This window comes from Pogona vitticeps, chromosome 15 (genome assembly GCF_051106095.1).
Source record: "Pogona vitticeps strain Pit_001003342236 chromosome 15, PviZW2.1, whole genome shotgun sequence".
In the NCBI taxonomy this organism is placed as follows: Eukaryota; Metazoa; Chordata; class Lepidosauria; order Squamata; family Agamidae; genus Pogona; species Pogona vitticeps.
This window is the reverse complement of record NC_135797.1, coordinates 4329177-4354091: the sequence shown is the minus strand read 5'-3', so window position 1 is coordinate 4354091 and position 24915 is coordinate 4329177. Positions and strand designations below refer to the sequence as shown.

The 24915-nt window shown below is 50.4% G+C and overlaps 1 protein-coding gene across 1 annotated transcript; it reads right to left on the bottom strand.

The window, feature by feature from the left end:
* Positions 1-2330: 2330 nt before the first annotated feature.
* On the bottom strand, positions 2331-22993 carry HCN3 (hyperpolarization activated cyclic nucleotide gated potassium channel 3). Its single transcript, XM_020797315.3, has 8 exons — positions 21952-22993; positions 15470-15899; positions 14344-14505; positions 13248-13466; positions 11923-12069; positions 11092-11332; positions 9576-9740; positions 2331-8596 (listed from the first exon to the last, which is right to left on the bottom strand). Exons 1-8 carry the CDS (start codon positions 22377-22379, stop codon positions 7497-7499), a joined length of 2892 nt encoding a protein of 963 aa, XP_020652974.3. The 5' UTR covers positions 22380-22993; the 3' UTR covers positions 2331-7496.
* Positions 22994-24915: the final 1922 nt, after the last annotated feature.

Genomic DNA, 24915 nt, shown 5'->3' with positions numbered 1-24915 from the left:
ATTGAAGTTTGGAGAGTCGACTTTTTCTATGGGCCTCATAGGGCTCTCAAGCCCATTTCTATGCTTACTCCTGGGATCCTCCAGAAATAGGGATTCGGGCTGAAGAGGAATGTCCGGGGAAATGCATCATTCTCGCTCTCACCTCCACTGGGTCACAACCAACTGCGCAGTGAGTGTCTCTGGACTTGATTCCCAGCATGATGGATGGGGGTCCTTGTGCCTTTGCCCCGGGTGAGGAGATATCTTGGACTTGTGACACCCTTACAGGGTTTTCACTCCAGTGATGCAATGTGCTCGTTATGCATCTCCCAGCAATGAGAACTGCAAAGGAAGTTGGTGTTTTAAACCCCAACTGCATTTTTTGCTGTTTAGAAACAACAACAATCAGACCCTTTTTGCCGCTGGAGGGAGCGCTGCGTCAGATACAGGCTCAGCGTCTTGTTCCATTCGGCCCTTATTTTTTTGAAACAAATTGCAAGCTGCCCAGCTTTTGCCTTTTCAGCCACTGAAAAAACAAATTTTTACCAAGCTGGAAGTCGAGTTCGTGCGACTTCCGATTCTGTTCTGCTAGTTTTTGTTGCGGGGAAGCTATCTGAGCGAACCTCGACCCCATGGCCACTTCTTCAGGGCCCAGCCCATGTGATTCCTTCTCTTCAAAAGAAACCAAGATGAGCGGAAGGACCTGTTTGGGTTTTTTCCCCCTGCTCTCTGGCCACTGTTTCTGTTTCTGCTGCAGCAATCGGAAAGTGTTTAGTTCAACTGCAGTACTGCAGTGAAGACTCTACTCACAAACAGAATTTGAACCTTGAGTTTGACTCAACCTCTGAAGTGGCGGGGCCAAGGGAGCAGATAGGCTGGCTACCGTTCAGCTTGCCACAGAGAGAGATCCGGCCTCTCCTTTAGTTTGTTGCCCCACCTTGGTTTATTTAATAATCTACTTAATGCCGGAAGTTCCAAACTCAATCAAGGACGACTGCCAGCACTTCGGATCTCCGGCCTCCTGATTAAAAAAAACGGAAGGCGTACAATATGGATTGAATGATAATCCAGGCCGGGGGGGGGGGAGAGAAAAAAGAAGAGGGATCCAGTTTGCTGAGTTTGGCCAATGTCAGAGGGGGGTGGTGCTTATCTTTTTCATTTCAAAAGGGGCCTGCCTTGAGTCGGTGCATTGGCTCCGGTTTTTAATCCGAGATCTGATCATCTTGTCCGCCCACGCCTTCGCCGTTCTGTGTCTTCATGCGTCCTAAAGTAAACTTCCACAGTTAGTCTTAAACCTGGAACAAAGGCCGGTCCTGTCAAAATAGGAGCTAGGGTAAGGAACCGGTAGCACCCGGTGAGTCTGGGTCTCAGAGGACCTGGGTTCGAATCTCAGCTATGGAAGCTTATGGAGCCAGGGGGAACGGGTAAGACCACTCCTGAAAGATCTTACTTACATCAGAAGCCTTGTTAGGGTTGCTGTAAGTCAGTTCCAACTGGATGGCACGTAAATAACGGGGATCTCCAGGGCCCAGATGTGGCCCACCCCCTAATGTCAAAAGACTTTTTGCAAGGAATCGATATTGCTTCCCGCATCACCCTTGACTTTCTTTAGCCCACCTAAAGAAAGTTGGTTTCGAACTGCTTCACCAGTCCCTTGGGCCTTCCCATCCACTGGCTCCGCCGGGGACGACCCCGGTCTGCCACTGGAGAAGCAGGGGAGAGGGATCTGTTTCGGGTTTTACTCCGCACTACCCAGGACACGGCATTGAGACCAACTTGTCCAAAGTCTATCCAAGGTGGTGTACCTGCTGTTCAGATTTTATGCCGTGTTTCCCAAAACCCATCGGCTTGGAACCCCATGTTCCCCTGCCACAGTTACATTGATAAAGGGCTCCCTCCATGTTGCAGGCAGAAGCCAGAAATGTTACTCTGGGGGAGTTAATAAAAGAATAATCATGTGCCGTGAAGTCAGTTCTGACTTATGGCGACCCTTCCCCAGGGTTTTCCAGATAGAGAATATTCAAAAGCGCCTTACACTTCCCTTCCACTAGGAGCGCTATGGGACTATGCAGCTTGCCCAAGGCTACCCAGGCTAGCTCTTCTCCCAGAAGGCACAGTGGGGAGATTCAAACTCCCAACTTCTGTCTCTGCAGCTGGAGACCTAAAGCATTGCCACATCTAGAATTCCCCACTGAACGTGGTTTGAGGCATCTTAAGAGCTGTAATCTGAAAAAAGTAACTTTTCCCAGAAGAATCCGGGTATCTGGATCCTGCCCCCCCCAAGTAATTTTGCCAAACGCTTTCCGTTTCGTCCCCCGCTGGGCGAAAAGTCAACAGAGATCTACAAAAGCGGCTCTGAGTCTGTCTTTATTATTGAAATCTCTTAGGTACAACGACCAAAATAAATTGAAATAAAATTTATCTTTAAAAAAAAAGAGAAGAGAGAGAAAGAAACGTCCTTGTGATATGAACTCTACAAGCTCCATACACTGAGCTACGGCGAGTGCAAAGTTGATGAGGCATGGTCTTTGGTGACTAATTCGCACCCGCAGCCACCTGCTTGCGCGCGTGCTCTCCCATGAGATGGAGGTGCACGATACAAACAGGCAGACAACCCGACCCTTGGGGCCATCATCCTGGCTGCGCTGGGGACTGAATCTCCATGGCAAACCATTTGATACCTCGTGAATGGCTGTGGGTCCCCCCCTCTGGAATCATGGGAACTGTAGTTCGGAGATGTGCTTGGGATACCGTGATGGAGAAGTATAACATCTTCCATTGAAGTACTAGATTGGAAACCTTACCAAACTTCAAATCCTACAATTTTATTGTATGGATTAGTAATTAGGGATGGGATTTTCAGATTTTTTTTTTTTTGGGACTACAAACACCATAATTCTCTGTGCTGGGGGTTCTCCCAGGGAGAAGAGTCTGGATTGGAAGGCTTTGAGGCCTAGCGAGGCCTAGCTCTGCCCAAGCTTCTTGCTTAGAAAGAAACTTCCCAGCAAGCACTGGGGCAGGAACAGGAAGTTCAGGAGAAGCTAGGCCTAGCTAGGCCTCTAGGTTTTCCAGGCATGGCCTTTTTCCCCCAGGCGAGCCACATTAAGGCAGGGAGAACTCCCAGGATGGAGGACTATGGTCTCTGTAGTCCAGGAAATCTGAAAGTCCCATCCCTAATCGAAACAGTCAAAGGAGTATCAAACTGCCATAAATGTGCCCGTTTGGAACACACCTTCTGGATTTCCTCACAGATATGAGCGTTGTTGAAGACAGATCCTTGATCTTTTGATATGTGTGTGTGTGTGTGTGTGTGTGTGTGTGTGTTTACTGGCACAAATAGGGCATAGAGACCCCCCCCCGAACATGCTTGCACTGTGGGGCTGTCCATGTAGGAGTGTCGTGAATGCCCTCAAAAGATAACCCGTTACCCCCTTGTCGTGGGGCTAACAGCCATAGGAATCGCCGGTTCGACTCACGATACAGCCAGGGTGGGTTTGCCCCAGATCTGATCAGAATGGGGGGGGGGGGGAAGGGAGGCGGCTGGAGGTTTGCCCCTCTATAACCAAAGAAAATGAAAAATCTCCTGACTCCATGGTCCGCGGGACCAGCAGCAGCTACGGATGGCTCTACCCGGATTAAGTGTAAACAAGAAGACGTTCTGGAATGTTTTCGAACCTACATGTTCAAGCAAAATGCTCCTAACCTGAGGAGCTTCCAGGGTTTATGCCAGGGGGACGGCGGGCAGGGAAGATAGAGGCGGGCAAGAAGGCAGTGCTGGCTGGTCCCTACTCAAAGGCATCTCCCGGGGATGTCGCGCCAGGGGGGGGGTTTAAGCCGTCAGCGGCTCAACCAGCTAGCAGAGCATCCCTCTCCCTACGTTCCAAAACTAAAAGCTCCCCCCCCCGCTGTCTTTTTTTAAATTCGGAGGATAATGCCAAGAAATCCTTAGCTCCTGCCCACAGCCAGCATCTCTCAGGGGCCGGCTGGGGACACTGGAAATGTTTAATGGGCTGGCAAGTTCTCAGAGTGGTCATCTTGAAAAGGAGGGCTTGGCAAACGGTGCCGGTAACGCTCTGTGCGCTGACGGTTACGATGCACCAGGTTGCGCGGCCGTTCTCGAGATGGGCTCGGTCCAGCTTTCCCGAAGGACTTAAACCCCCCCCCCCGTACTAGGTGGAATAGGGTGGGGTGTCCAATCTAGCAGCAACCTAGAGAGGGAAGAGGTTAAGTCCTATTGAAAATGGGAGTTGGAAATGCCTTTCCTCATCTTTCTGAGGATGATGAGGAAAACGACTCCGGATGCCTCGATTCCTGCCCCATGCCCTGCATTGGGGCTTAAAAGAGAAGCTTTCTACACTGCAGACACAGAACTAATTATGTGTGTGTGAGTCTTTGGGATGGGGGAAGGTTGTCCAAAAAATTTGGATGGGGTTCAAGAAGAGCAATCTCTAAAAGGCCCCGGGAGCAGCTAGTCTATCGGATATCGGCCACAGCCCTGGAGGAAGGAGCGACTTTTTTTCCACACAAAATGCGGCCACTCGGGTCACATAGAACGCACACGGGTAACTACTGGTTCCTGGAGGAGACGGGGTGGGCCTGTCGTGTTTCGGTTCTTACGGGACAGAATGAGATGCAGTGGGGGCTTTTCCGAAATGGAAGGTTGCCCCGGGGGGCCAGGGAGAACAGGCTATGAATCCTTGGCAGTGATTAGGCACAAAAGAGGACTGCACAGCGGCCACCAGGCTACCCTGTTATGACTCGTCATTGCTGGTGATAGGCATCTCTGGTAGGACCCTACCCGCCCGCCCTGGGAGCAGTGGGGTGCGTTCGACGGTCTTTCCTTCTGTTTCAACTGTACATCACAAACCAAGGGGTCAGGGGAGACGGGCTCCCTTGCAGTAGAGGTCTGTCCCAGAAACAGTTCTCACAACCAGAAGGATATGCAGAGTATAAGAAAAAAAGAAACTCCCCCGCCTCTCACTGGTTCTTGGCTGGTTTAAGGATCATTTGATAGCATCAGTTTTCTCTTGTGATCTGGACGCCCCACTCCATCTAGGAAAGAGTCCCTAAAAAGTGAGGACCGTTATCTGATTCAAGAGGAACCGGAAGGACATACCGTGGGACACTTTGATCCTCCTCCTCCTCCTCCCCTTAGCTAATTCTAGGGTCGCCAGCATTTCGTTAACACTTGTTTTTAATTGCACAATGCCCGTAAACATATACTAAACCAGGAGGAGACCAAACTCCTTTGTTCCTTGTTATGCTTATTTCTACAAAACCACAGGGTGCTAAGGAGCGACTCGGGACCGTAAAGGATGTTGTCTGAGGATCCCGGCCCATCGCTGTTTGATAAAATGATCCTTAACACATTTTAACCACACTTCTGTACTCAGACATCACCCTAGGTAAAAATGTGAGCTTTTAAAGCCTCTTTCTCTATGGCGAAAGCTAGAAGGGGAAGTTAAAATCTCTTAAAATATATGAGCCTTCTCTGTCAAGGACTCTTTTATGGGAACGCATTCACACACAAAAAGCTCCCACTCTTACAGGGGCTATGCAAGACTGCTTTACATCAGCATCTGCTTTTGGTGTTCGTCAGTCAATTTAGCACCGCACGGGTTCGGCAGATGGACAGATAAGCTTTCCCAAACCTGGTACTTTCTCGAAGCATTGGAAAATAATATCTGTTATCCCCGGCCACATTTCAGTGGCATGACAGGTTTATAAAAGCAACACCCCTGTCTTTTATTTATCTATATATTTAAAGGCACACGGGGGACAGGATGGCATTTCTTGGAGACTTGTGGGAGGATCCTTCTGCTTCAAACGAGCGATGCATAGCTATGCACCTTGCTTCGAAAAGAAAAATGGGGGTTCTTCACTCTGTTTGCAATTTTTTTTTGCTGCTCTCCTCGTGAAATCTCGTGCCACAACAGCAGATTTCTACCAGGGAGACAGCTACCTTACAGACACCTAAATGTTGCTCACCAGGGACAGGGGAGGGGGCAAAACTTTCACTTTGAAGCCTAGCTAGGCCTAGCTCTGTCTTAGGCTTCCTGTTCCTGCCCCAGTGCTAGCTGGGAGATTTTCCTCTCTGAACAGGAAGCTAGGCCTAGCTAAGCCTCAGAACCTTCCAGTTCAGGCCTTTTCTCCCAGGTGAGCCACACTGAGATGCCCATGAGGTGCATATAAGTTAGGTAGAACTCCCAAAGTAGGGAATTATGAGCTTTGTAGTTCCCAAAAAACCCCCCTCCTGACGGCTGAGCTCCATAACAATTAAAACCGGAGTCGTAAAACCTCTTGGCATCTCTGGCTTTCCACCTAACATTCAGATATCTGCAGAGAACCACTCATCGGTGAACCAATTAAATCCTATATGGTTAATCAGCTAATATTTCACCTGCATGGAGACTGGCGCTTTTGCCCTTACAGAGGGCTTGGATCGAGATTTCAAACCACCGCAGGGCAGTCCAAAGATGGACCTCTCCAGGTAGGCTTTTACACACCTTACTTTAAAGGTGGATACCTGAGCCAGGTTATATACCATGTGAGGTTTGAGGAGGAATGGCGGGGAGATTTCCCAAGCCCCCCCCCCCCGACCAGCGTAGAAGCTGAATTTATGGCAGTAGTAGTAAGATTGGACTTGGCTTCGCCACCTGCTGTCTTTGGGATCCGGGAGGAAGAGAGAGAGAGATGGCCAGGAAGGGAGTAAGCTAGGTGTGTGTGTGGGATAACCCCTTCCTTCTCCCATGGAACTGGGGTGTCTACCGCTACACGCACTCGCACGAGGCATCTGGAGAGGCGTATTGCACAGATCAGAAGCAGGGAGGAGAGGGGAATGTTGCTAGATAAAAGATCTCGTTAAAAATGTCCCTAAAGGTGCGAGGAGGTGAAGAAAGGGAGGGAGGCACCCCTCAAAGGGAGTGTCCATCAGCATCGCCCCGTTTTTGGGGTGGCTGAACGGCAGCTGCTTTGTCCACGCCGTGGGTCCGTGGGGCGCTTTTCTTTGGCCTCTTCCTCTGCCTTCGAAACCCGGGCGGCGTCCAGACCGGCTCCCTTCTTGAGTCCCGTCACCTGCCCTCCTGGTTCTTCCCCCGTGCGAGCCAACAACCCCTAAGACAAGCCCGCCTGGAGGCCCTCAGAGAGATCTGTGGGTCAGAACCCACGTGAGATCCTCCAGGCTTGATTCGCTGCGTTGGAAGGGGCAAAGATGGGGTGCGGCTCTCTCCGCACCACAACCCCAAAGGGACGTGGTTTGTCTCCTGTCACAAAAGTTGACACAGGTAGCCCGACCTGGCTTCCCTCACCCTCAGGGGCAAAAGTGGGATTCAGCTTGGCCTTTGATGGACGCCTTTGGTGTGCTTTCTGCGAGAGCGGCTCTTTCCCCCTTGGGCGCTCTCCCGGGACGAACCCCTCGCCCTGCGGTGGTGAACGCCCCCAGCGGGGCCTGCTCGCTTTAGAAGGTGACCTTTCCTCCCGCCCCGGGATAAGAAGATGCGGCTCCCATTCTCGTAACCTTACATGTTGGACGTGAGCTTCGGTTTCCCGGCGTCCACCTCCGGGCTGAAAGCCACGGAGCCTTTGCGGGACGGGGCGGCGTGTCGAGGGGTGGAAGCCGGGGACTGGGGGGTGCTGGCCCCGCTCATGGAATGGCTGGAACCCAAAGGCACCGGCTGGGGCGAAGAAGGGGGCCCAGCCGTGCCCGCGGGCGGTTTGGCTAAGAGCCCGGGGACAGACGGGGTGGAGCGGTGCGTCAGGTTGCTGGCTGACTTCCGGGCCGGATGGGACGAAGAGCCCATGTCCGCCTGCTGGGTCAGCCGGTGGGGGAGCGACGGCTGGGAGGCGGAAAGCGGCCGGACGTCCTGGGTGAGGCCGCGGGCCGAAAGGCCGTGGGCGCTGCGGTGTTTCACCAGCTGCTGGGGCTGCAGAAAGAGAGAAATGTGGGAGCCGCTCGCCCGAGAGAGGCTGTAGTGGAGAGTTCGCCCCGGGGGAGCCGACGAGGTGCTCCCCGGCTGTTGCAGGAGTAATGTGGAGACCGACGTGGCCCGGGATTTGGAAAGTGGTGGTGGGCCGGTTCCTGATCTGGTTTCACCCTTTGGGACGGGGCGAGGCATGGCTTGCCCCACGGAGCCTCTTTGGACTCCGGCGCTGTCCAATGGCGAGGCCGGCTGGCCCACGGGGGACCACGGGGAACCGGCTGCCGGCGTCTGTAAGTGCGACGGGGCTCCGGAAGCCGGGGAGCTGACCGAGGAAGGGCGTGAGCCGGCCAGGCTGGGCTGGGAGCGCCGGGGGTGGCGAGACACGAGGACAGCATCTGGAGAGAGAGGGCTGGAGATGGAGGAAGGGGGCAGGAAAAGGTGGGCGGCCAAGTTCTGGTGGTGGGTCAAGGCGATGGCCACGTTCGTTGTGGCGGCCGCCGTCTGCAAGGGGGCATGGACCAGGGGCTCCCAGATAACGGGCTTGCCGCTCAGCTCCCGGCCGGCCGTCACCAGCGGCAGCTCCTGGATGTTGTGGGCCGTGTCCTGGTCGTGCTTCACAATCTGCTGGATGATTTCGTTGCTGAGGTTGCTGGAGCTGTGCTCCGCTCTCTTGCGCAGCAGGATGGAGTTCTTCTTCCCTGGGGAGACGACCAAGACGGGGTGGGGTAGGGGAGGAGAATATAAGATTGGAGGTGGGAAAAGAGCCCTGTTAGACTGTGCAGAAGAACGGAACCGGCGTTTGGAAGGAACTAGTTACAAACAAGTACAGTGGTGCCTCGCTTAACGATTGCCCCGCATTATGACGAAATCGCTGTACGACGATCTTTTTGCGATCGCAATTGCAAAACGATGGTCTGAATGGGGTTTTTTTTGGCTTTGCGAAGATCGGTTCCCTGCTTCGGGAACAGATTCTTCGATCAAAAGAGCTGATCGTCGGGTTTTCAAAATGGCCGCCAGGTGCTTAAAATGGCTCCCCGCTGTGTTTGGGGATGGATTCCTCGCTATACAGGCAGCAAAAATGGCTATACAGGCAGCAAAAATGGCCACCGTATGGAGGATCGTCGCTGGACAGTGAGTTTTTATCCCATTGGAATGCATTGAACGGGTTTCAATGCGTTTCAATGGGGTATTTAATTTCGTTTTACGATGATTTCGCATAACGGCAATTTTCCTGGAACGGATTATCGTTGTTAAGTGAGGCACCACTGTAATGAATTACAAAATCATAGAACGATGGCATTGGAAGAGGCCTTGAAGGCCATCTGTTTCCTCCTGAATGCCTCCAGCCTTGGAGTGCTCACCGCCTCCCCCTGAGATCATCGGCGCCATCGTCACACTGTTCTAACTGTTGGCGACCGGTTCGTACGGCTCTAACAGTCGAGAAGTTTTTCCTGATCTTCAGCCGAAACCTGCCGTCCTGCAGCTCAAGCCCATGACGACGGGTCCTGCACTCTGGGAGGATCGAGAACGGATCCTATCCCTCTCTAAATCACGGAGAAGGCATCTCCCGTGATCCTGTTTGTTTCTAACTGTCATGCGCTCTGTCGAGGAGGTGTCAAGAGAGATCAATAACGAGAAGAGACAGCGATCATCTCCTCCTCCTCCTCCTCTACTTACCGATGCGATCCAGACGGTCCATGGCCACAGTTTCGAACGCTCGCCGCATCATGGGGTATTCCTCCAAGACTTCGTTAAAATGGTCGACCGAGAGTGAGTAGAGGCGACAGTAGGTGTCGGCTCGCACGCTGGCCGTGCGCCGGCCGCGGGTCAAGAGGCAGATCTCTGTGGGGGGGCAAATGTGGAGAAGCGAGTCGGGACCCTTGGCCAGGTAGACCCGGGGGAGTCAACCTCCTGGGAGCGTCCAAGGCAAGTAGACCCATCAATGCATCTAGGGGTACAACAGGTGTCAACGTGGGGGTTCCCATAACGTTCTTTCCAGAATGGCAGGACAGAAAGTCTCCTTCCCTTCTGGAAAAGGCCGTATTTAAAACACCCCTTTCTTTTTGAACTTGCTCGGCCAATTTTGCCGGCGCTGGGAAAGCAGCAAAGGGTAACAATCCCACCCACCCCGTTCATACGGAGAAAAGGCCCCTTTATAAGGTCCAAACACCGAAAAACATTCTTTTCCAAACATTCCCTCTTTCGACGCACCAGTGGGCTTATCCTCGTCTTAATGCAAAAAATCACGATTTTGACATTGGTGCGTTAAATCGGACCCTGTATTTCCCAACTGTGCTCTGGGGGGGGGGGGGACACCAGAAACCCCTCGTTAGCACGGCTGCTGTCAAAATTAGCACTTCCAAGTTGTACCTAAATCAGAAATGGGAGCAAACAAATCAGTAATATGAAGTGATATGGTGGACGCTGTAATAGAAAGGTGCAGCGCAGAGTGTTACTCCTATGGGTTCTAATCCAGTTATTTGATTTCATTCACACATACTGGTGGGTTTCACAGTTCAGAAAGTTTGTTGAGGTGTGTATGTGCTTTGAGTGTGTGCATATTTCTAGTCCATGTGTGAATAGCACCATTTTGGCATTTATAAGGAAGGACATTTAACCACCCCCTCACCCCTCAGACTCAAGCAAAACCCTTTACAGAGAGCTGGTTGGGTACATGGATTTGAGTGTCAGACAACAACGCAATAGATGGGTTCAAATCCTCCCTGGGGGACCTGGGGCCTGTCACCGCCTCTTGGCCTGGCCTACCTCACAGGCTCGATGCAATGATAAGAGAGAGGGCGGAGGAGAGCCAGGTATGCCTTGAGCTCAGTGGGGGAAAGATGGATCGAAATGCACTAAATAAATAAATATTTTTCGCATTCATCAAAGACAAAAAAATAAATCTTCAAATCTGATGATCACATCCTTCTTTGGCTGGTGAATTCTGAACGTTGCACCGGGAATTTGCTCAACCTCTTCTCCATTGGAATTGGCACATGTAATTTCCTTCTTGTCCTAAAACCTGTTGGGAGTTGCTTCAACCTTGCATGCTGCCGCTGGGGTGACTGTCAATCTATCCGGCACTAACCAATAACCTTTGATTCAAAGACAGCCCCGCCTCTCTGATCTGTGTCTTTTTCCCCCTCTCTAGAGACTGCGCAGTGCTGTTTCAAAACTTTGCAACAAAACCTACCTCCAAAGTAGGACCCGTCCGAGAGCTTCATCTCCTTCGATCCGCGGGTGAGGATACTGACCACCCCGTGTTGAATGAAGAACATTTTCTTCCCCACTGTCCCTTCTCGGATGATAAAGTCCCCCGGCTGGAAGACCTCGAAGCGCAGCTTGGTCAACATGGCCGTCACAAAGTTGGGGTCGGCGTTGGCGAAGAGGGGCATGTTGGCCACCAGGTTGCGGCAATTGAAATTGATGATTTCCTGCAAGAAGGGGAGAGTAAAAAAATGAATCCAGATCAGCAGCCATGATGACGTGGTGCACGGAGGCGGATCTGTGAACTGGGAAGGTGAGGTAGGTCAGCTTTGGCGACTGATAGAAAACAAGAAGAGTGGTGAGGTCAGGTGCAAAGGGGGGGGGATGGACAGTGGATACACACTGGGTTTTACTCCGAACTTTACAGATAGCTCTCTAGGCTCAATTTCCTTCCTCTTTCTTCCTTCCTTCCTTCCTTCCTTCCTTCCTTCCTTCCTTCCTTCCTTCCTTCCTTCCTTCCTTCCTTCCTTCCTTCCTTCCTTCCTTCCTTCCTTCCTTCCTTCCTTCCTTCCTTCCTTAGCAAAGTTAACATTTTACAACCAGAATAGTTTTTTTTAAAAAAAGGAACTACGGTAAACTCAAGCGGAGTCTTGAGTGCCTGGCAGTGTGGACCCCAAGGCCATCTGCACATGCTCTGGAGCACCTCCCTCACACGTTTGGCCATAACTCAACCTACTGTGGATCTGTTTTGTAATATCAAGGCTTTGCCAGTGTTTTCCTGCTAAGAGACAGGGGGCCCTTCCCCGAAACGGTGTACCTCTTTGAGGGGTTCACTCAGCTCCCCCAGGATGTTCTCCTCGTCAAACATCTTGCCCTGGTAACGATGCTCGTAATATTCATGGATCCGTTGACGCGTGTCTCCCGGCAGTTTATGGAAAGACATATACTGTTCCACTTGTTTGTACTGAAAGGAGAGGCAAAGGATAACACAAGTACACAACAGAGAGAGAGAGAGAGAGAGAATTCATCCTTCTCATCCGGGCTGGGGGAATATTCCTTGAATTCTCAGCTTTTATTTCATGAACAAGTTTCTAGTCCTCATCCGGTTTCATAGACATCACCCAGGCTAGTTTTTGTTGAAAGAAAAAACAGAGCTGTTCCCACTGAGGGCAGCTTATGAGTGGGAAGAAGGGGTGGCTCCCCCTGAAATTTTGGGGTGTGGGGGACCCCGCATCCCAGTCCGTGAGCTTCTCTTCTTTCTGGTGTTGCAAGCAACGGATGCGAAAGACGGTAGAATCCTAGACAAACACAACACTCTTATTTTTAAGCGCTCTATGCCTTAAATGGTGTTGGTGCTAGCTGCAATTTGATAAATTTGGACATTTGGGAACGCATCTGCCTATTTTCAGCCAAAGGGGAGGCCTTTAGAGTGCAGGTGGCAAGACTTAAACCTATGACCCTTCTACGGGTGAAGCACTTATTCTGCCTGCTGAGCTACTTGCTACCTAAAGGAGGCATCCTAAATGGTACAATATAAAAGCTTATATCTGAACCATATAGTACAGCAGGACCCTTGTATCCACAGGGTCAATGTCCACGGATTCATTTATCCGCTGTCTGAAAATATTAAATACCGTATTTTTCTGTGTATAAGACTATACTTTTGTCTAAAATCTTCAGACTAAAAATTCAGGGTCGTCTTAGACACGGAAGCAAACTAAGGAGAGAACAAAAATAAGTGGGGGGGAAGCAGGGATCAAAGCGATCCTGCAGCGCTTCGATCCCTTTTCCCCTTCACTTGCTAAGCCCCACTTAGATTTCTTAATTTTGGATTAGAAAAGTGGTGGTGGGGCGTCTTATACATGGGGGCGTCTTATGCACGGAAAAATACGGTATTTCTAAAGAGGAAGTGACTAGAACTGGCCACTAGAGTGAGCCAGAGACCATGCTCTGTATAGCACATATAGCGTTCGCGATTATCCACATTTTTCAGGATCCGCGGGGAGGAGGAGGCTTGGAACCAAATCCCCGCAGATATGGAGGGTCCTCCCGTCATCCACAAGTTTTTATGTGCTTTCCAACGACTAGCTGGGTTTCCACATGGAAAGTGATGTCCACACCACTGCTTTTTTAAAGCCTCACCTTCTCCTGGTACTGGCGCCGAGAGGAGTCCAGGGACTGGATGAGGGCGGTGGCGTGGCCGATGAACATGGCGTAGCAGGTGGCACCCACGATCATGCTCAGCATGGTCAGCCAGACGTCCGTCATGCCCTCGGGAGCCTGCTGGCCGTAGCCGATGCATAGCATGTGGCTCATCGCTTTGAACAAGGCGTGCGAGTACTGTTTGCCCCACGAGTCGTTCTGGGGCGGGGCAGGGGGGTGAAGAAAAGGACAGAACTTCAGCACATGAGGGGAAGTTTGTGGATCGATTGAAAAATATTTTTCCCTCCCTCATTTTCCTTAAAAGAAGGCCAGGTATCCCCTACCCCAGCTTGAATCAGGCCCTTTTATTCACCTAAGGTGACTAAAAATCACCCCTGGGTGACTAAGGGGCAATGTTTTGAAAGCTTGTTTATTTATTTATTTTTCTTTAAAGCTTATTTTCTCTCCCACCTTCTCTGATCCTGTCGATGGGTGAGAAAAATAAACGAATTGACAAATTAATGAATGACTCTAGCAAATTCACCCCGCAGAGATAAGTGGAGCTACACTGTGGCGACATAGAGAATGATTATTTCTCAATGGTGCATTAAATCTCATGTGCTCTTTCCTACTTTCTCTATCAATTATGACAGTCCCTTCCATCCTACCAACCTGCATTCTTCTTATTTTGATCCTAAACAAGACGCTATCCTATTCCTGCACCCAGCAGGGGGTTGGACTTGATGGCCTCATGGGCCCCCTTCCAACTTGCTATTCTGTGATTAAATGGGAAGACCATCGTTGGATAAACGCTCTCAACGAGCCACAGCTGGATAGCTCAGGGGCTTAGGTCTCTGGCTGCGGAGTCCGAGGTTGTGAGTTCGATTCCCCCACTAGGCCTGTGGAGTCAATGATCTAGATTCTATAGAGTCCCTTCCGACTCTGCAGATCTAAGATGAGGATGATGGTGGACGTGCAATCTAGGGGTCGGTAGTCCCCAAAAAGCAGGGGAGAGTTTTCCAAGATGGGCCTGAGCCCACCAGCAAAAAAAACCCCTTAGCCACACCTGGTTGTCAGGAGAAAAGATGTCACCCACCACCATATGGTTGATGGAGACCCAGCAGTCTTCGGGGAAATCCTGCAGCATGGGTACCAGGAACTGCAAACAGCCGTCCCAGTGGCAGAGTAGCAGCATCATCCCGATCAGGTTGAAGATCCGGACCACGGCGCTTGCCAGGTCATAGGTCATATGGAAAATCTGGACCAATGAGATGCAAGAACAATGGGATGTAAGGGAGTGGAACATCACCCAGAGTGACTCCCCGTCTCCCTCTTATACAGCTGCTGTTTATCCCACCGGATAGCTAAAGATCTCAGGGTGAAGCCCACTCGAAAGCTGGGATTAAACCATTCAGTATTTTAATACTACCCGGGGGCCCCCTTATCTGCGGGACCAGGATCTGCTGAGTCACTTATCCACCGTCTGAAAATATGAAAAGGCAGATCCCCAATATACCATATTTTTCCGTGTATAAGACTATGCTTTTGTCTAAAACATTTAGATTAAAAATTGGGGTCGTCTTATACACAGAAGTAAGCTGAGGAGGAAAAAACAAGTGGAGGGGAAAGCAGGGATCAAAGCGATCCTGCAGGGCTTTGATCCCTGCTTTCCCCTCCACTGGCTAAGCCTTAGCAGAAGGAAAGCAGGGATCAAAGTGCTGCAGGATCACTTTGATCCCCGCTTTCCCCTCTGCTTGCTAAGTCCCATGGGGCTTAGCAAAAGGAGGGGGGAAGGATCAAAGCAATCCCATGGCTGTATAAGGGGGAAAGGGATCAAAATAATTGTGCGGTCATGGAATTGCTTTGATCCCTTTCCCCCTCCTTTTGCTAAGCCACGTGGGGCTTAGCACAAAGGGAGAAAGCAGGGATCAAAGCCATCCTGCAGCACTTCGATCCTTTTTACCCTACATTTGCTAAGCCCCACTTAGATTTCTTAATTTTGGGTTAGAAAAGTGGGGGGGCGTCTTATACATGGAAAATATGGTATATACATGTCTAATTGTGACATTATCAGAACTGGCCACTAGAGGGAGCCAGAGACCATGCAATGTATATCGTTCAGTATTATCAGCGGTTTTCGGCATCCGCAGGGTGGGCTTGGAACGGTTGCCCCATGGATACCACAGTCTTCCCGTAATGGTAACAAACTGATGGAGACCCACCTCTTCCCACTGGTGGATATAACGGATGAGCCGCGAGAGGCGCAGGAGACGCAGGAGGCTGAGGATTTTGGTGAAGCGGACGATGCGCAAGGCCCGCGCCGTTTTGTAGACTTCGGAGTCCATCTGGGTCTCCAGGTCTACGATGAGGAAGATGTAATCTACGGGGATGGAGGAAATGAAGTCCACCAGAAACCAGCTCTTGAGATACTTCATTTTGATGGTGTGCGGGTCCAGGATGATCTCCGTGTTGTCTTCCACCACGATGCCCGTGCGGAAATTCAGAATGAGGTCGGCCAGGAAGAAGGTGTCCGAGAGGACGTTGAAGACAATCCAGGGCGGCGTGTTCTCGTCCTTGAAAAATGTGATGCCTACTGGGAGGATGATCAGGTTCCCCACCATCAGAAGCAACATGATCAAGTCCCAGTAAAACCTGTGAAGGAAGCGTCAAGTCAGGAAAAGGGGTGAAACCGTTCTGTTTTCAAGCAAAATCAGACCTCGTAGTAAACCCAACATTAGAAAATGGAAATCCTTAACTGTTGGGAAACGTCTGAGTGTAGAGCCGGACTTTTTTCGCGCCTCGCTAACTTTGCGAAGTCGCTTTACATCGTTTGAAGTGAGACTTCAGCACTTACGCACAGCGGTCCTGATCTCACAGACATGAACGCCTCCCTGAATCGCATCTCTCCAACACGAGCAGTTGCTTAGTTCTAATCATAGCCGACTCAAAAGTGCCCGTTTCCTGTCTTCTCCGACTTCTAGTTTTTCAAACCCCAGAAGGTCTTTGTGCAACTCAGTGGTGCTGAAATTTGCAAACGTTAGAAAAAAATGTGTCCAAAAAATGGATGGTGAGCGGGTTGGCACTCTCCAGTCTACAAAACCTATTATCCCCATCTAGCCAGAGGGAACAATGGGAGCGGTAGTCTGAGAGGCTGCGAGGATAACAAATTAAAAAAAAAAGAGCTTATCATCACTTCGTACTTTTTCTAAAATGGTTTCTTAGCATTAGGGCCGGCTTCTAGGCTTCCACCTGAAAATTTTCCTGTACCTTTGGCAGGATAAGATCCTGTTTGCGACCATTATTCTATCTTTTTTTTTTAAATTAACGATTATATTTTCCGAGGCACAGTTATGGGACATGACAGAAAATGAAGATAATCTGTAGGAAGATTACTTTAGAAAAAAAGGAGGGCCTCCGTCCTTATAAATTATGAACAATAAAGATATTTTCCAGGAAGATTTATTAAACTTAGTTTCCATTGTGAAAGGACGTCGCTTCTCCCCTCCCTTTATCACATCTGGTAGCTTGTCTTTTGCTTTTTATTCAGAGCTCAAAGATTTAATACACGGGGAAGCCATGTGTTTATTGACTAAAGATCATTATGTGATCAGCGGCGCTTAATCGTATTTCATGTTTGAACCTAAAGGGAAGGTCAAAAGCTGAACAAACCATCTGTCGGAGATCAATGAAAAAAAAAGAGCCCTAAATATGAAGAAAAAAAGGATTTAGTATGGAAGAAAATCAGCAAAGGATTCTGGGAGGCGGATCAATCTTTCTCTCCTGCCTTTCCCACAATCTGGGTGAGAAATCCTCTTTTCCCAGGGACTGGTTGGACTGCTAGAGGAGGTGGGTGGAGCCTGTGGCCCAGAGGGGTGGAGATTGGAACCGGAGTAGGCGGGGCCTGTGCTGAAGTAGGCGGGGCCAGAGGCCATCCTGTATTCTTTCTTAAACCCACATTGAGACAGGTAGGCGTACGGACATTTTCTCCCTTTATGCAGGATTTCTTCTTCAACACCTACGGTGGTCTAGAGCAGTGGTTCTTAACGTGGGCGATAATGCCCCCCAGGGGGCGATTTCATTTTTCAGGGGGGCAGTAGAACGAAAAGGGGCGGCATGGGGGCGCTGGAGCAGAAGGGGGCGGTAGGGGGGCGCTGGAGCAAGCCAAACCTGTGAAGATGGCTGCAGCCTTTTTACAATGTGCATGAATATATATTTTCCTCCAATCTTAATTTAGTTTCAGAGTTTTCGTCTTGAAATTTTTAGTTCCTGCATTGCGGTTTGTTTTTATGCCCTTTTTATATTTCTTTTTGTGTCTTAAAACTCGCTTGCAGCTAAATCATTAAATGTTACTTTTGGGGGGCATTTCATTTTCTTGGAATTGAATTTTGTTTTCAGGGGTCATTGGATTTAAGTGTCTTAAAGAAAGAAAGAAAGAAAGAAATCATCACCACGGGGGGGGGGGGGGCGATGATAACTTCCTCAATGGCTCAAGGGGGCGTTTCCTTCAAAAAGGTTAAGAACCACTGGTCTAGAGTTAGGGGTAGTATGGCCTAATGGTTAAAGAGGGAGATTTTTCACACCTGAAAAATAGCATCTCTTACATTTCCCATTCCTTGGAAATCCTCCGATGAGCGATAGGAGGTTAGAAGCAGAGGAGGTAAATTATATAGGATAGCACAACGCCTGGAAGTTATAGTTTAAATTTGACACCAACTGAACGTCAACAAGCCTTTCCCATTCGGCTAAAAATGGCTATGATCCTAGTCCTCATGGTTTTCGTTTTGTCTTTTAAATTGTGCTTTACCTGCATGGCTTGCAGCCCCGGTTTGGGAGGAAGTGTGGGGTTTCAGCTGACAGGGGACAGTGTGGTCTAGTGCTTAGGCCTGGGGAGTGGAAGATCTGACCCCCAGCCTTTCCAGAGCCGAGAAAATCATTAGATGACCTGAGGTTGCTCACAGTCTCACTGAATCTGGCCTACCTTACAGGGTTGTTCTAATGATAAAGGAGAGGCAGAAGCCAGCCATGTACCTCGAGCTCATTAGAGACAGAAGCAATATATACATCGATTCCTCCCCCCCCCCCTTGAACAAATGACACGATTCCAGTCAAATCAAGATGCCCAATGGGACATATAAATTTTCTTTAAGTCTGGGTTGGTGAACCTGTCTTGCTCAGGCAAGACGGCCGTTAAAAGACATGATATTCCAGAGCCCAGAGGAGATGCTGTTTTGAACGACGAGCCCCAGAATCCCCAGCCAGCATGATTTTGTGGGGGATTTTGGGAATTGTAGTCCAGGAGGGAAGACACTACAAGGAAACAGCAGTGGAAGCAGGGAAAGAGTTCATTATAAGATCATCCACCCAAGCCACGCAAGGTGAAAGCAGACATTTATTTCTGGGACTTTTCTACGGGTCTGTTGAATTTCATCAGTCTTTAAAAGTGCCACGTGAGAAGATTTTAGCAGCCGTGGCATTCCTTTCTCTGCACCCACTAAATCCCCCTTTGGCAGCACCTGTAAAGTTCGGATGAAAACCCAGAGCCGTTTTGCCATTTTGGCAAAAAACACCCATTTTTCCTCCCAATGAATTTTCCCGGCGTAATGCATATTTTTGTATATTATTTTCATCACTCCACATTTTGGGGGTAGGCAATTGCCCCAACATATGCTTTTCAGGAGTATGGGGTGTTGTTGTTTTTAAATAACCCCGGAGAACATTTTTGCAAAATTTGATTGTAAGACACTGGGCTGGGCGCGAATGGGGTTCCCGGGCTCCACCGACAGGCGAGGAAAATCTGCTGCTCAGGAAATGAAGGATTGTTTTAAAAATAGAAAAATCTCACAGCTATTGAACTTAGAGAGAGCAGCACAGAAGTGGGCTGTGCGTATTGGCATAAGTTCTTTTTTTATTATGCCAACAAAAATGGGTATTCGTTCTGGTGCTAAAGCTGACATTCCAACGCCGGAAAAACTGACGTTCCCGGGAGCAAGTCAACCGATCAAAATAAACTCTAGGGGATGAAATGACACGAACTCTGGCTTACCAAAAAAAAAAAGGGGGGGGGAAGCTCTACTTAACTTGGGTGCTTAGACAATTTCCTAGATTTTGAGGCATTGAAGCAGTGCCACCCCCAAGCATTCTGCTGCCTGAAGCATAGCATCTGATGATTCTGCTTGCCAAGTCGTGTCAAGCACCTCAGACACGAAGTCTGGCTGGATGACTTTATCGACTGATCCCATTTTTCTGCCTGCCTCACAGGGTTGTTTTTCTTGTGAGTGAAGAGGTGGACCAGGTACATCACCTTAACTTCCTTGGGGAATATCCATCCATCTGTCCATCCATCCATCCATCCGTCCATCCATCCATCCATCTATCCGTCCGTCCGTCCGTCCATCCATCTATCTTTTTAAATATTCATTCATTCATTCATTCATTCATTCATTCATTCATTCATTCATTCATTCATTCATTCATTCATATTTTTAAATATTCATTCATTCATTCATTCAATGAATGAATGAATGAATATTTAAAAATATTTGTATCCCACCTGTCTCCTGAAAAAGATCCCCAGGCGGCTTACATCATTAAAAAGACAATATTCAAAAGCCAAATAAAATAAAATAAACACAGGTATACAAATATTTTTAAAAAGAGATAATTAAACAAGTATTACATTAAAAGTAGTCTTCTGGAACACATTTACAAGAACAGAGCACAACAATCCATTTGACAACATATATATCTTGCATATATGCCTAGATAACCGTAATAATGGGAGAAACAATAATAAGGTTGCATTTATACCCCACTTTCCCCTCTCTCTGAGCTGAAATCCAGGGGTTTGGCTCTCCTTCTCTTTACAACAACCCTATGAGGTAGGTAGGGCGAGAGCAAGAAGGGTCACCCGGACCTCACTCTGTGGGGATAAGCACCCTACAAAGCAAGGATTTGGCCCAGCCAAAGACTAACTGATAATGAAAGGCAGGACTGATCCTGGCCACTGACCAAGCCTTTGTTAATGAGTCCTCCTTAAAGGTAAACCAAGATGCTAGTCCTCAGGGGATCCAGTTAAAAAGTCAGTTTCGACTCAAACCCAGAAGAATGTGTTAAAACGAAAAAGACCGCAGGCCTTAGCCCTAAATGATCTGTACAGATTTGCACTGACCCTCTGAAGCTCCAGGCAGGATTTGTGCGAGAAATCAGATTTGGGGTTGCCTTTTCCCCAAAGCGTGGGTCCAAAGATCAGATGGCACCAAGGACCCCACCTCAGTCAATCGTCCCCAAACCAGAGAGGTTGGGTGGTAAATCCCATGATCCCCAGTATCTGGGGTGTCTGGGGATGATGTGAGTGGACATGCCTAGGAGGGATCAAGCGAAGGGTGTGTGATTTAGGTAGAAGAGAGAGAGAGAGAGAGAGAGAGAGAGAAAAGCAGCAGGCAATCTCTGGGCCTTAAGGGGTTTAACGTGGTTTGAAGGGCAAGCTATAAATAGAAAGGAGAGAGAGGGAAAAAAAAATAAGGAAATAAAATTGAGTCATAATGATGGAGGTGGCGGAGAACTTTAGGAACAGCGCAGGCTGCCAGAAAGACAAAATAAGCCGGTTGAAGCCTGAACACTCACTCGAAGTTAAAATGATTAAATTGAGATGCTCTTTCTTTGGATATAGAATGACACACACACACCCTGGAAACATGGGCGGAAGCAGGGAAAGAGGAAGGCCGAGTGTGAGAAGGCTTGATCCAAGAACAGAACCACCGTGTGCCAGAGCTGTTACTGATGCCGGTTTTCAGAGGTCGTTCCAGGGAGCGGCTGGAATGCTCAGGGGTTCAGGCCAACGGTTGGGAGTTCGAATCCCCACCGTGCTTCCTTGATGAGGGCTGGGCCTGGACGATCTATACTTAGGGTCGGTTCTAACTCGGTCGTTCTCAGATGATATTTCTGCTCCACGCAAGTTAGGAAGAGAATAAGGACCCCACTTGGGGTGGGGCTGGAGACCTGGGGTCCTGGGTGTGAGGCCCCTACTCTCTGCAATAGCCTGTGTTCGCTTGGAGGCGATTCATTTTGCCCGTGGGCTCTCATGGGTCTCCCCCAAGGGGCTGAGGGTGCGATGCCCTCCCTATGCCAGGCGGTGGGTCAAAGGCAGGAAGGTCTCTGCCCCGAGGCGGGTCCAAAGCAGCGCCACCTACAGCTTAGGGAAGGAGGAGGCAGGAAACCGAGAGAGCGGGTCTGCATGGGCGCCTCTATGGCTGGGTTTCAGCACCACGGACAGCGGCCGGGGCTTCTCCCGGGGCTTGGGCGGGATGGCCCCAAAATGTGGCTTTTTTTATTGGGATCTGGGGCCAAATGTAAAGGCCTATTGTCTCCTTTATTTTATTTATCGGCTCGCTTTCTGCCTCGATTTTCCTCCCAGGACATCACCCCCTGCGAGGTGGCCCCTGCTACGACTCGCCTCTCCTTCCCCTCGCAAAGGCGCACAACAGCCCGGCGAGGTAGGCCAGGCGGGAAAGAGAGAGAGAGAGAGATACGGAGGAAGGGAGTTCCCCAAGGTCACCCCCGTGCGTTCCGTGAAGGTAGGATCTGAACTCTGATCTCTGAACCCGGAGGCCAGCCTGTGGCACCGGGCGCTTTTTTTAAAAAACCGAGCCCACCAAGAGGAGACCCGGGGAGGGGGGGAATGGGGGGGCGACGCCCCACTGCCTACCTGAAATCGCTGTAGGGGTGGATGATCCAGAAGCCGGCCGACTTGACCCGCTGCTGCTCGATCTCCACCGCCTTGTGGCTGCCGAACATGCGGAGCGAGAACTTGTTGACGGCCGGCTGGAGCATGGCACCGAGCTGGCGCTGGACGAAGGTGCCCCCCGGATCCTCCGGGCCGGCCGTGGCGGCGGCGGCCGAGGCCAGGTCGGCGGCCACGATCTGCTCGGCCACGCTGGGGCCCGGAGGCGGAGGAGGCGGCGGCGGCGGCGGCCCCTCGGAGGAACCCGGCCGGCTGGGCGGCTGCGATGCGCCCTGGGCGCACGGCGCTTTCCCCAAGACCCCCGCTGGACCCCCGGGGGGCTCGCCATCCGCCAAGGGGGTCCCTTTGGCGGGGCCCGGGGCCCTCGGGTGGTGGGGCGCGGAGCCCTCCATGGGGCAGGGCGGCGGCGATCCTCAAGGGCCGGCCGGCACCTTCCCTTCAAACGCCCTTGCCCGCGGGTCCATTTTGGCCACCTTCTCTGCGCGCCCTCCCCTCCCCGGGGGAGGGGGTCTTCCCACTGATGAGGAGGGTGGGGATGATGGGGAGGAGGATGACGACGAGGAGGAGGATGGGTGGATCAGGCCCGGCCCCCCGGGGGAAAAAAAAGAGGGGCCCGCCCTTGCCAGCAGGGCTGGCCACTGGCCTGGGTGGGGCGCGCCCAGGAAGATGCGCCCAGGGCGCGCAGGCTAGGGAGAAGCGGCCGCTTCAATCAGGGGGGGCGCGGAGGGAGGATCGGATCCGTCCCCCCATGGCCCCCGGTCTCCCGTCCGTCCCGCCCCTCCCGGGGCTGGGAAGAGGTGCGCGCAACCAGCACCACCCTCCCCAGCCTGTTGCACAAGCCCGTGCGCCCCCCCCCCTTCGCCTCCCCGCCACGGAAGAGCCTCAACCGGGAGCCCCGCGTTGGAGATCGCGGGTCATCCTCCGGACCGGACAGTGGCTTCACCTCTAAACCTCCCCCCCCCCGCCGCCCGGGGCGCGTCCGCTATTTGGGCATGAAGTGGCGGAGGGAGAGAAGGGGGGGGGCGGAAAGGAGCCGAGCCAGGAAGGATCGGGAGAGCTGGACTCCGGGAAGGCGCCACCTAGCGCCACCCGACAGATCGCAAGGCTCTCTGGGGGGGGGAGGACATGGCCATCCTTTATTCCCCCACCTTTGGAGAGGGGGGGATCGTCGTCCTTCTCTCTCCCCCCCCCCAGCCCCAGAAATCTTCCGAGTAGGGACGAGAAACAGGTACCAAAGCAAGCCGCAGGGAAAGAGGAGGACCCCAAGGTGAGAAAGGTGGACTCCCTCAAGGAAGCCACGACCGCCAGTCGGCATGATCAGAGCAGGGGTGTTAAAAACAGGGCCAGCTTGGGAGTCATTCACTCCCAGGAGAAGAATCATATTTCCAATTCCTGTTCCCCAGCAACTGAGATTTAAAGGTAGACTATGTCTGAACAGGGAAGCTCCATTACTGATTTTTTTTTTGGGGGGGATGATAAAACCAAGGGAGTCAGGGGCTCCCGGATCTAGCCATCAAAAGTCCTACCTGGTCCAGCAATTTCCCCTTCAACGTGGCCAACCTGATGCCTCAGGGGTAGGCCTCAAAAGGAGATCTTATTTTTCTCCACTCATCCGTGTGCAAAGACCTAGACCTCCTTTTCCTGAACGTGACAGCCTCCATGATCAGAGGCCAGCTTGAGCCTCTGCTAATCCATCTTTTCTCCGCTGGCAGTCATCGCAACGTCTTGTGGTAAGTGAATTCATGAGGGTGAAGCTGTTTCTTATTCCCAGGTCCTTATTTGGGTGAAACATTTAAACACCGCTCCGCCGTTTGGCTGGGAGATGATTTGAATCCCAAATTAAGCTGATAACTGCATCACGGGCCTCTCTGAGAGGGGCTGGATTCCCATGATCCACTGGATCCCTTTTCGCTCTGCAGTTCTCAGATTATTATTATTATATTGCATATTGACATCATGAAAGTTCAGGGAAAAAATCCTTTATAATTTTTTTTTAAAAATATATAAAAATATTTTCTGGCTAATCTAATCATTTTTGGGGAAAGACACCTGTTTGGGTAATGACCCCAAGTTATGTGCATAAATAAAAGTTTAACCCCCCTCACACCCAAAATATGCCATTTCAAAGCACACCACCGTGCATCTAAGAAAGAGTTGTCATTTAAACTTGAAAGACAAGATTTCCCAGCCAAGACAATTCAGATTAGTCATAAACTTAATTTGGGGTTCAGGGGCATACTATAAACTTCATCCCTTTTTTTTTCCAGCTGAACGGCCAAGCTGTACTTCCTATTTTTGCCCAAATAAGGAACTACAAACTGGGAAGAAAATAAAAAACAAGAATGGCCGGACATCTCATTGTTTCCCTTCTCGTTCTGCAGTTCTAAGAGTATGATGATCGTGGCAAACCTCACAACTGTATTCTGTGAGTGCACAGAAATCCTTTTCATTCTGATTTCCCAGTATTCACCTAAATGAGCGGACATTTTGGGCTTTTTAGTTTATCTATCTATCTATCTATCTATCTATCTATCTATCTATCTATCTATCTATCTATCTATCTATCTATCTATCTATCTATCTATCTATCTATCTATCTATCTATCTATCTATCTATCTATCTATCTGTCTGTCTGTCTGTCTATCTGTCTATCTATTTATTTATTGCATTTGTACCCTACCTATCTAATCGAATGACCACTGTAGGCGGATTCTAGTAGCTTCTTCTCTCCCCCCCCCCCGTACCCTTTCTCCATACCATGAATGATTTGGACGCTTCTAAATTGTGTCTCCCCTTCCTCATGGCTCGCCCTTCTCATATGGGGCTGCGGATCAAATGTCTTGATCCATTTGATCACTTGCTCCCGTCTCCACCTTTCTTGACTCCCTCCCACTTCCTCATTCTGAACTATTTTCACCCGGAAGAAC